The following is a 12,408-nucleotide window of genomic DNA, read 5'->3' on the forward strand; positions in this document are numbered from 1 at the left end:
CTGGGGAAAGAAACACCCTCATCAGTAAGTGGTGCTGAGAAAACTGGATATCCATATGTAAAAGAATAAAACTAGGCCCCATGTCTCACCACATACAAAAATCAACTCAAGATGGATTAAGGATTTAAACATAAGACCTAAAAGTATAAAACAACTATAAGAAAACATAGAGAAAACATTCTAAGATATTGGTCTAGGTAGAGATTTCATGACTAACACCCCACAAGCACAGGCAACAAAAACAAAAATAGACAAATGGGATTATATTTAACTAAAAGCTTCTGTATGGCAAAGCAAACAATCAACAGAGTGAAGAGACAACTTGTTGAATGGGAGAAAACATTTGCAAGCTATTCATCCCCAAAGGGATGAATATTCAGAATATACAAAAACTCAATCAACTCAACAGCAAAATTCCCAAACAATCCCATATAAAGGCAGGCAAAGGATCTAAAAAGACATTTCTCAAAAGAAGACATACAAATGGCCAACAGGTATATGATAAAATGCTCAACATCACTAATCATCAGGGAAATGCAAATCAAAACCACAATGAGATATTATCTTACCCCAATTAGAATGGCTGTTATCAAAAAGAAAAATAATAACAGATGCTGGCGAGGATGTGGTAAAAAAGAAACTCATACTGTCGGTGGGAATATATATTCGTACAGTCATTACGGAAAACATGGAGATTTTTCAAAAAAAACTTAAAATAGAACTATCATGCAATCCAGCAATCTCACTACTGGATATTTTTCTGAAGGAAAGGGAATCAGTATATTAAATGGATATCTGCACCCCCAAGTTTATTGCAGCACTATTCGCAGTAGCAAAGATATAGAATCAACCTAATTATCATTGGATGAATGGATAAAGAAAGTTTGGTCTATACACCATGAAATACTCTTTGGTCATAAAAAAGAATGAAATCATGTCATTTGCAGCAACATGGATGAAGCTGGAGGTCATATTAAGTGGAATAAGTCAGATAGACAAATACTGCATGTACTCACACATATGTGGGAGCTAAAAAAGTTTATTTCATGGAAGTAGAGAGTAGAGTGATTGTTACCAGAGGCTGAAAGGGATGTAAAAATGTGTTTGAGGGACATGAAGAGAGATTGGTGAATGGGTACAAGCATACGGTTAGATAGAAGGAATAAGTTCTAATGCTTAATAGTAGAGTAGGGTGACTATAATTAACAACAATACATTATACATTTCAAAATAGCCAGAAATGAGAACTCGAAATGTTCTCAACACATAAAAATGATAAATGCTCATGATGATGGATAGCCTAAATACACTGACTTGAACAATACACATTCTATGCATGTAACAAAATAACACATGTTCTCCATAAATACATGCCAATATATGTATCAATTGTAAAACGTCATTTTAAGAAGTGTGTGGCTTACCTCCACTTCCACTCTGACTGTGGCTAGAAAAAAAACCCAGAAATAGGAAGTTAATCTATGAATTACTTAGCTAGGAAGAAGACAGGTACATATTCTGATCAGTTATTCAAAAGAGAAATAACATTCCAGTTGAAAGTTCTTAGAATGTTGTATATGAAGAGGAAAAAACATTTCTTATCATCATAGATGGGTAATTACAAGGCAACAAAACAAAACAAACAAAAACAACAAGAATTAAGTTAATTATAATGCTACATATGATATACAAAATGATGATATTGTTTGCTTTTGATATTTTTCTATGAGGTTGTTTTCAGATGATACATTATTACATCATTCACTAGATGGACCATTAAAACAAGCCCCAAGGGTATTATTATTCCATGAGTCACATAGCACAATTATCATTGTGTTAAATTAAATTATCTTTCAATATATTTTGACCATAGCATTTTACTCTTAGTCTAATAGCAGTCATTTTTCTTTAAAGGGAGAACTTCAAAAACTTGAATTCTCATTCAGGGGGCTTTTATTTGGTATGACTGCTGACTCTCTAAATCCAGATTGCCTATGTTTCTTATTTAGTTTCATATCATTATATATTTTCTCTATTTTAGCATTTATGTTATAATTGTCTCTTTTCCTGCCTATATCTCCCACTAAAATGTGATTTCTGTGAGATCAAAGGAAATGTAGACTGTGAGAATGGAAAAAATCCCAGAAGTCATCTCTTCAATTCCTTCATTATACAGAAAAGAAACCAGGCTCTGAGAAATTAAGTGACTTGACTACGCCCACTTTTACACCTAGCTGCACTCACTATACCCCCAGTTTTCCACGTTGGTTAATCTGCCAGCAACAGATAACAGTTTAATGTTAGTGTCTTAGAGGACAATTATATAGTACTCATATCTGATTTCCTAACGTTAAAAGTAAGTGAAAGAAATTGATCTGATGCAGATCTCCTGTTAAATTTGAAATAAAAACATAAAGTTGCTGTCAGGAACTCTGTAGGAAAACATGCTATAAATGTCTTCCTATATAAATAAGGAGCTGCTTTTTGAAGAAGTTGCAGTACACTCTCGCTTGCTTATGTACCATTTTGACATTTCTTTTTCCTGACTCTTCCCTCTGAGCTTGATGCATGAAGCAGGCAGTTGGAATTATGCGAAGAGCTGCATTCTGCTTGGCTGCCACTCTTGGCAGATACTTTTCATCTTGGATTTTTATACCAATTTCCAAAGAACAGGGTTGTTGGAATAAGGAGCAGAGCTCCTGTTTTATTTCATGTCTAGAGCAATTATTCAATTTCCTAAAATGGTCGTTTAGAATGTATAATATTTGATGAAGTGAAGAAGAGGTAGAAGGAGCAGGGCATGATAGGAGAGGAGAGGGAGAGAGATGTATATATGAAAGGAAGAAGGTTTGCTATGAAATGGTAGAGGGGTATTTGCATTTGCAATTCCCTTTTCTTCGATGTTTCATATTCGCTGTAGATACTGCTTTAGTGGAGAAGAAAAAGAGAAGGACAGCTGTCAGGGGCTGTGCTTTGAAGCCTCAAGTCTGCTCCCTGAGTTTGAAGCACTCACAGCCATTGCTCTTCACTCTAGGGAATCAGGAAAGAGCCAGTAGAGTGCCTGAGTCAGGAGTCATGAGCAGGAGGGAGAAGATGATGCCTTCTCTTCCTCTTCTTGCCAGGGCAAGCTGCCGGCTACACTCAGCATCTTCCCTTTTTCTAAGAACAAAGCATGTTCTGTTATGAGATCTCTGCCAGCAGCAGCTGCAGTTTCAAAAATAAAACATGTATAGAAATGGCTTCTTCTTTAATTTTCTTATTAAGGGTGCATAAGAAGGGCTAGATGCTAGTAAATATTGTGGAGCTATACTCATTTAAGATACTGAGCATTAAAACCATACAACTCTTCTAACTTCCTGCTTTTACTAAATATAAGATTCTTTTTTTGTTACATGTTTACTAAAGTAGAGCAGGTTTTTAGAGTTATAGTATGTATGGATTCAATAAAATGGGAAAAGGTGATAATGCTAGTTTTGGGAAATAGTCACCCAATATGGTTAAACAAAGTTTCATTTTAAGAATATCATTTTTTTCCTGGTTTTATTATTTTTTCTTGAGTATGCACATCAGTGTAAATATGCGTTCATTAATGTAACTGGAATTCTTTCACCAAAAATTAAGGAAATGTGCTTTTTGAAAAACAAACAAAAGGCACATGCAAAGTATATACATTGGTAATATACTTGACATACTTATGAAAATTCTGAAAGTTATAGAATATGACAATTTGGAACTTCATCTGACCCGAAAACTGGCATTTACAGATTCACACTAGGTTGATGTTTGACTAAAGTCAATTAATGATCTCCAAACTCTAGTGCATGCATTGTATATTTTGGTATATGTTGCATAATTTATGTTTAGAACATGGTAAGAAGCCATAGCAGACTATAATTCATTTTAGAAAGACAAAACTGCTAGAACGTGGCATAACAAGTTTAATTGATACTCTGATATAAAAGATCATAAGAGGAATATTTAATTCTTACGTGCTTTTTCAGTGTATTACTAATTTGGTGTTTTAGAAATGGCTGACAATGAAGATTGCTTCCTTTGGAATTTGAGTTTTGAAGAATGCAGATACAGTTTTACCCAGGTGAAGAGCTAGCACAGGTTATGTATTTTAGGATCATAATGGGGGTTTCCTAGTTTTACAAGGGAGTCATCAAAAAAATAAAAATTCTGAACTGGACTAGAGATTTTCCTTCTTTTTTCCTTTCAACTTGAGGGGATTATGGCTTTAACTGAAAATGGAGGTATTGGAGGAAAGAAGGAATGAAAGGAGAAAGGGAACGGAAAAGTACAAAAGAGACAAAAGAATGACAAAAATAAGAGCTGGAACAAAAAGAGGAAGAGGAGAGATGGAGAGAGAAAGGAAGCAGAAGACTGAGAAAGGAAAGAAGAGAAGGAGAGGTACAAGGGAGGCATGGCCAATTTCTTCTCATTGGTCCTCCAGAAAAGATGTTCTATTCTGTTCCTCTATACCAGGAAGGTGTTCCCATAATTCTTGAAGTGAAGATCATTTTAATCTAGTGAAATGGGCCATGGAAAGTTGGACCCTTAATTGATACCTAGGGATCATTAAAAAAAACAGAGTTTTTACTTTTAAAGAGCAAACTGAGGTTACCATAAAAATCATTTTTTGTCATATTTTCAAAAAATAACAAATATATTTAGAATCAGAGATCTATGAGAAAAAATGGGCTAAATATTATATTTTATGCTTCATATTTTACCAAATCATATTTCTATTAGGCATATCCCTAAAATCAAGTCATAATGAACATTATAAAAGCGTTGTAGAATGACAACACATTTTACAAGATCTGGCAAATGGCCCACTATATTTCAAGTAGCATTTGATGCATATAATCAAAAGAAAGACTATAGAGTTTCAAATGACCTTTCACTCATGTTGGGGTTATTGTAAGTGGTCATTTAGTTTAGTGATAAAGAGCAGTAGGAGTTATGGAGGGTAAAATTCTAGGATCTTAATATACAAAATTTCTGACAAGGAGACAGTTTGATCTGTTCTACAATATGCACTTGCACGTACCTGCTAATATTATCCTGCTCTGCAACATCATCATATACTTCTTGGTCATCTTCAATAGGTCTTGACGGGGCACCAAGAGAGTCTTTTTTCAGTTTCAAAGAATCATAGTCAATCTCTACAGCAGTTGTTTTAATATAGCCATCTACCAAAAAGGGAAAGGTTTATGTTCAGGCAACTGTAGTTTAAATATTTTAAAGTTGTGAATAAAATATCAATTGCACATTTGCTCTTTAAACTTTCCCCTGATTTATTTTCTTGTAGTTCTGATTTGTAGACCTCCCAGGTAGACCCACATTTTACTGTACTCTGTCAAAGTCTAATCCTGTTGTAGTTTAATGTAAGCCTACCTTCTATTTTAAATATTCTAAAGTGATTCACATGAAGCATTTTTTCCTTTTAACATCAATGAAAAACCTAATGCTGTTTGTTCCTCCTGGAATAATATAAAACTTTACATTGTTTCCCACAATGAAGATAACAGATGAGGTGAAGACGGAACTATACCTGCCATTTAACATTTTCCTCCCTTTGTCCACTCTGTAAAGTACTCCTAACTTGGTGCCTATGAGGAGTTCTGGAGGAACATGCACATTGAATATTGCCTTGCAAAGAAAACACTTTGAAGCCATAGAAAAATTTGCACTCACATGAACCCCTGGCTGTTCTGCCCAGCCATTTTCCTTCTGGGTTGTCTGTGATACGGATGATTTCAATTTGCTCTCCTTGCTTGAAGCTCAGTTCATTCTTTCCTCCTTTGACATCACAACAAGCTTTTGCAAGATGGATGACTTGAATAGGGCCTGTTAGCTGCAAAGAGAAAACAATAATCAGAAAAGATTTCCTTATAATTTAGAAAATCTTTAAGGAATGCAATTTTGAAAGATACTAAATCTACAACTTGTGAACCTACCTATAACCAACATTTACAGAGTTTAACTAGAAATTGAGGGCTGGGCGCAGTGGCTCAAGCCTGTAATCCCAGCACTTTGGGAGGCTGAGACGGGCGGATCACAAGGTCAGGAGATTGAGACCATCCTGGCTAACACGGTGAAACCCCGTCTCTACTAAAAAATACAAAAAACTAGCCGGGCGAGGTGGCGGGCGCCTGTAGTCCCAGCTACTCGGGAGGTTAGAGCAGGAGAATGGCATAAACCAGGGAGGCAGAGCTTGCAGTGAGCTGAGATCTGGCCACTGCACTCCAGTCTGGGTGACAGGCTGAGACTCTGTCTCAAAAAAAAAAAAAAAAAAAAAAAGAAAAGAAATTGAGGGTGAATATTTTTCTTACAGGAGGGGTTATGAAAAAATTACAGGGGCCAAGCAGGACCAGTTAAGGACAGGTGAATATGTGCATGGGGTCAGGAGAGTGAGGCAGGATCTGTTGGCCTAGGAATTCTGCAAGAGGCCTGTAAAGGCAGCCCCAATAACTGAATAGCACTATGTACAACAATCCATGCTGTGTGCTACGTGTCTTTATGGAATATGCCAGGACTCCATTTGGAAGATGGAGTTTTTTCCCCTTTCATTGTTTGTAAAATTGAAGCAGACATTACCTGCTGTAAACAAGACAAAATTTCAGAAATGAGCTTGCAAATCAAAAAATAGCAAGCAAATGTTACATGAGGTCTTTAAAATTAATATTCTGAATAGTATGGTGGCTTATTGATAGAAGGGTAATGATCTTGGTTAGACCATGAATCCCATATTCTTAATTTTCTAATCCTAAATTGGTGTCTTTTCAACAGAATTTCTTGAATATTTTGATATGCAAATATGCAAATATGCATTACGACTTTTGAAGAAGCTCTACCTTTAATTTATTGAATTTATGATGACATTAATAATAAACATATATCATTATCATGCACTACTAAGAAATAAAGAAAAGAATGTAAGTTAAATTATGATATGCCATGATGCTGATGAGGCTCAGTTCTCATATTTATTTATTTATTTTTTTTACCTATTATGTATTATCATCTTGTGAAAGGAATATAGCTGGTGAAGTCCTAGTCTTGACAGACTTTTAAGTTCATATTTAATGGTATGATTTCCATACCCTATCTTTTCTCACTAAAAATATTATTTGAATGAATGAGTGAAATAATGTAAAGCTGATTTCTCCAAAAGAAACATATGGAAAAACTTCACGTAATTCCTTTAAATCTACAAACAAGCTCTCCATGGAAAGTATGCTATATATATTTTTCATAAATTAATTGAAATTATTTTTTCCCTTGAAAATATAAACATTGGTAGTCATGCATTCTGTGTAAGTAAAATGTTCTAATATTAATACTGTAATCATAATTTTACTTATATATAGCGAGCTTTTTCAAAATCAAATGAGAATCTTATGATACAGCGCCTGCTATGCATTTTTTTAGTTCCGTAACACACTTTCTGGAGTAGTATCATTTATTCTCCCTTAAAAGATTAAGCATCAGTGGCTCAGAAAAGTTAAGTGATAAGCCCAAGATTGCATAACTTGTATGTACCACTGGAATTTGAATCAGTTCGTCTAACTGACTTGATGCTATATGTTTTCCTTGCACCATGCTTTGAACCTTTGCTTTAATACAATAAATATTCTGGGAAGTTATATATAAAGCATTTTTTAAAAATTTGAGCCACATATTAAATGCTCCAGAGAAATAAATATTTAAAGAAACCATACTGTGAATTCTTTTTGAAAGAATAATTTTGTAATTCAGATAATCACCCTAAATATGTCTGACATGCCAGACCCATGCCAGATGAGCCATGTCATCAAAGATAGTGTAGCCAGGAGAAAATAGCCCATGAGTGTAGCGTTTACTGGTGGTAGTAATGGTAGAAGACACACAATTACCAGAGATCAGAGAATACAGGGGTCAGAATCCACACAGACAAAGAGGGATGAGAAACAGCAGGTATCAGAAGTCAGCATGTATACAGACTTAAAATAAAGGCAATAATGTAACTCATGTTTAGATACTAGCAATTAGAGTAGCTCATGGAAATCTTATTCTGAGACAGGTCTGGTTCACCCTGGAGACACCTGTGTCCAATACCCCACTATAATACATACCATAGGGATATTTATGTGTGTGATGCTAATTCATAGTATAAGTAGGCTAATATGAAATGCATTATGGGGAGAGCCAAGATGGGTTTGAAAAAGTAAATATTCATTCACTCAATCCACATAAATTTCCTGGGTGTTCACTAATTATGAACCACCATATTTTTTTAAATTTTATTATATTAGTTAAGGAATAAGATGGTGTATTGGACAAAAAAGTACTGTTATGAAGATAATTACACTTTAGAAAACAATGAGTAATTCTTCAACTATGTAAGGTTTCAAGAATGGTACCCCTTTTGTGTGAAAGGTATAAAAAGTTGTTATTCTTTCACCCATTAGCAAGCAAGCCCTTACTTTAAATTTCTTCTTTATTTCTTGTTCTTTCTTTTCTTTCTCTTTCTGTTCCTTTTTCTCCAGCTCTAACCTCTTCTTTTCCTCCTTTTCTCTTTTCTTCTCTCTTTCTTTGGATGCTTCTCTGTGAATAAAAATTGTTAGGTTGTTTTCGCATCAGCCGGTGTTGATGTGTCAGAACTCCCTACCTAGAAGTTTCTACTCATAGCAGAAAAGGTGGTATCTGAAGTACAGATGAAGGTAAAAAGGCAAAGGTTCTCAAAATCCAGAATGTGTGAGATTATTTTTAAAACCAGTAGGAGGCACACAGCTGAGGATATCTTCTAAAGGCTCTGCTTTCCCTGACAACTTGTGCCAACAAGTGGAAGCCACCATTTATAAAGGCCCCATTCTTGCTGTATGTTCGCATAAATAGAATTTGTCTCTTTTTCTCTCTTTCATATGCACATGTGCCTGTGCATTCACAGGTACACATGCAAACCTTGGCTCCGAAACTTGAGTCAGAGTTAGTTGAATAAACACCAGGTAGAGAAAATTAAGGTATCTGAGATCAACATATGATAAAGTAAGATAATATATTCATTTCTACTTTCACCCACTTTCCAAGAAATTTCTTTTCCAAGAAACTTCTTTTTTTAACATCTTTTCACTTTAGCAGTTGACACTTTGGCATCTGGGCGCCATGATAAATTATTTTTCATAGCACCCCTGTGGGTGGAGCTCTGTTCAGGTGAAGAAGGTGTAATGTAAATGAACTCATCTGCGCAAGGATACACTAAGAGTAAGAAATCAGATTTCTGTCTTTGATTTCCTGACTGTGGTTTATCTCATAGGCATGTCTCTGGCCTCTCATACAACAGCTTTTTAACAGAGTTCTTCGTAGAACTCTTAGAGAACTAAATAATTTTTGGTCCTTTAAATTGAAATAAAAGTTATATGACAGTCATTTGAAAAAATCAAGCTTCCCTCCTAGTGTTGCTATGTATCCACTATCCCTCATACAAAACATTGTATTCATCTTTGAAGAAAACTGCCATGGTAAAGAGTGTAATTCATACATGTCTTCATATGTTTCTCCTTCACTGTCTTGTTCCTGTAAAGAAAAATATTGATAATGATTAATTTTTGTTATTTAAAAAGTTAACACACACATATTACATTGCTTAGACTTAAAATAAAGGCAAGAATGTAAATTTTTTATAATTTGAACCACGTATTAAATGGTCCAGAGGAATAAATACTTAAAGGAACCATACTATGAATTATTTTTGAAAGAATAATTCAAATACTCAGTAAAACAACTTGCATTGTATGTAAGTTTGGCTTGTTTAAAATATTTTTTTTCTCCTTAGAAATAGACTGGGAAAGCAAAAACAAAAAGATTTCCTTTTCTATCTTGCTATATAAATCTGACGTGTAGTCAGACTTAAGTTTATGTTCAGCACTACAGCATTATAATGAGTCAGTGTGATGATTGGTATGTAACGTCTTAAGCATTTTGGATGAAATAAGATTAGAAATGGAAAACTATCATTACTCATAAGAATTTTCATCTGTTTGGTTTGTACCAATATGGAGTGAATCATAATACTTGTGAAATATTCTAATTATATCAGTATAATATGAGAAGAGAGAAAAATCTGACCTCATCTAGGTTTCCAGCACCTAAAATATTAAAAAAAAAAAAATTTAATACATTTGTAATAAGGAAGCACTTTAATGTAAGATTATTGGATATAATATAATGATATTCAAAATAGTTCATAATCTAACAGAACTTAACGCTTTATCAAAGATACAGAAATAGAAAATAAAATATGTACTTTAGATCTTTACTATGGCTTTTATTTGATGATGGTGACTTAATTATAAAATCATTTCATTGGCTTTCATCAAATAATGCAAAGGCCAAGAAATAATTAATACACTATTACCTTTATGAAAAGGGATGTCCATTTGGTTTGATGCACTTGTATGGAACAAGGTATAAAAAAAGTCACTGTTTCACACCTTTTTACTTATTTGTTCCCAAGGATTTGTTTTTATGTATCAAACAAATCAAGTTAATTGGATTTAAAAAAATTAATACTCAAGAGTTCAGTGTAATATCAAAACTAATTACTGAATATTGAAACATAATCCAATATTAAGAGGAATAATATAATAATATTAATAATAAAAACAGTGTGGTGTTTGTATAAGAACAGGCAAATAGAACAATGTAATAGAGCAGAAAATTCAGTGACATACACAAATGTACATAAACAGGCCCATAATATACACATACACACACATAGAGCTGATATAATATAAAGGTAGCACTCTAAATTAATGAGAAAATGATGGATTGTTTAGAGGACAGTAAAGAGAAAACTAGCTCCATGCATGAGGCAATCCTGGATTTCTACTAACTCCTCAAAGGGGACTGCAAAGAGATCAAAGACCTAAATATATTCATGTGATAAAGTCTACAGGAAAAAAATGAGAATATTCTTATTTTCCTGGAAAAAGGACTTCTTAAATAGCATAAATGACAAGGCAAAATTAATACATTTGATTATATCAAAATTTATTTACCTTCAATGAAGGACAGCATGGGCTAAGTTAATAGATAACTGACCGAATGGGAGAAGATATTTGCAGTGTTGGAAATTGACATGACATTAACGTCTGAAATATAAAGGAACTCCTACAAGTCAACTAGAAAAATATACCACTTCCAAGAAAAAAATGGTCAAAAGGTAGAAACTGGCAACTTACAGAAGAAGAAACCACAAAGGCTTATAAGCAAATAAAGTGCTCAAACTCAAGAGTAAGCAGAGATATAGAAATTCAAAGGAGATATAATTTGATACACATAAGAGAAAAAGGGAAAACTGAATAACAGGACCGATTGATGAGAGTATAGAGAGATGCATCTCTTCTGGAGAGCATGCCAGTCATACTCGGTCAACCTCTTCTGGAGAGCATGCCAGTCATACTCGGTCAATCTAAGTATTCCATAGCTCTGAGCAACCATTCCACTGCGGGATATATATCTTAAAGGTAAGTCTCTGAGACGTCCACATGGGGATGTATACAAGAAGGTGCATTGCATTGCTGTTTGTGGTACCAGTGAGTTTGAGGCAAGTGAAATATGGATGCCTACCATGGAGTACTGTGCAGTCGTTAACAGCAACAGACTAAACACACACATAGTAATATGAATGGGCCCCAAAACCACATTATGCCGATTGTACAAAAATACTAGAGAAACCTATAATACACTCTTTCTGTGAACTAAATACATGCATACACGTCACAATATGTGAAGAATTTGTGCAAACACGCGTACACATTAAATATGTTCGAATACTTGTCTGTAGTAAGGAAGGAGGAGAAAGGAAGTGAGTTATGAGGATAAGAGGGAATAAACAAATGAAACAAGAGAGGGGCCCTGCACAGACCAATGATGATAATGACTCATTAATGAGCCTATAAGAATGAATAGCTCAAACTTCTGTACCTGAGTTTACAAGTAAATAAATAAAATATGTTTTTGTCCTTTACCATCAGAGTGCATGACACCATCTTGATTGTCTTCATTGACAGGGTTTCTGAAAACAGGAAAGAAGAAACAGTGAACATGGAACAAGCAGATGCTCACCTTACAATGAAAAAGAGAAAATGATTATTTTGTGAATTATTCTTTTATCTTGAATATTTGCCCTGATTTAAAGCTTCACACATCACTAGCATAGGCTTTAGCCTTATATTTATGCTGCTTCTGTGGCAGAAAATGGAGAATTGGGAAACTTGAGTATAGCACCATCCATTCATAGTAGACTCATACAATTCATTCATTGCTTCTGGAGGGTAATATGTTTTCCATTAAATTGGCAGTAAATCAACACTTCAATTCTGGGATTATGAGGGCATTTAATTGGTTCTACGGTAC

General features: G+C 34.4%; 1 protein-coding gene across 12 annotated transcripts in view; it reads right to left on the reverse strand.

Moving 5' to 3' along the window:
• Positions 1-12,408, reverse strand: part of FYB1 (FYN binding protein 1) — a 165,595-nt gene that overhangs the window by 26,359 nt on the left and 126,828 nt on the right. For all 12 annotated transcript variants that reach the window (XR_002522509.2, XR_002522511.2, XR_002522510.2 and 9 more), the window contains exons 4-10: positions 12,021-12,067; positions 10,117-10,136; positions 9,530-9,564; positions 8,475-8,595; positions 5,704-5,863; positions 5,057-5,198; positions 1,425-1,447 (exon numbers count right to left, since the gene is read on the reverse strand). Coding sequence is in view for 8 of the 12 variants with exons in the window: in XM_003899602.3 (XP_003899651.2) it covers positions 1,425-1,447; positions 5,057-5,198; positions 5,704-5,863; positions 8,475-8,595; positions 9,530-9,564; positions 10,117-10,136; positions 12,021-12,067 (548 nt within the window). In the remaining 4 variants the exon portion in view is untranslated. The remainder of the gene's footprint in view (positions 1-1,424; positions 1,448-5,056; positions 5,199-5,703; positions 5,864-8,474; positions 8,596-9,529; positions 9,565-10,116; positions 10,137-12,020; positions 12,068-12,408) is intronic.

The sequence above is a fragment of the Papio anubis genome, chromosome 5 (genome assembly GCF_008728515.1).
Source record: "Papio anubis isolate 15944 chromosome 5, Panubis1.0, whole genome shotgun sequence".
NCBI lineage: Eukaryota > Metazoa > Chordata > Mammalia > Primates > Cercopithecidae > Papio > Papio anubis.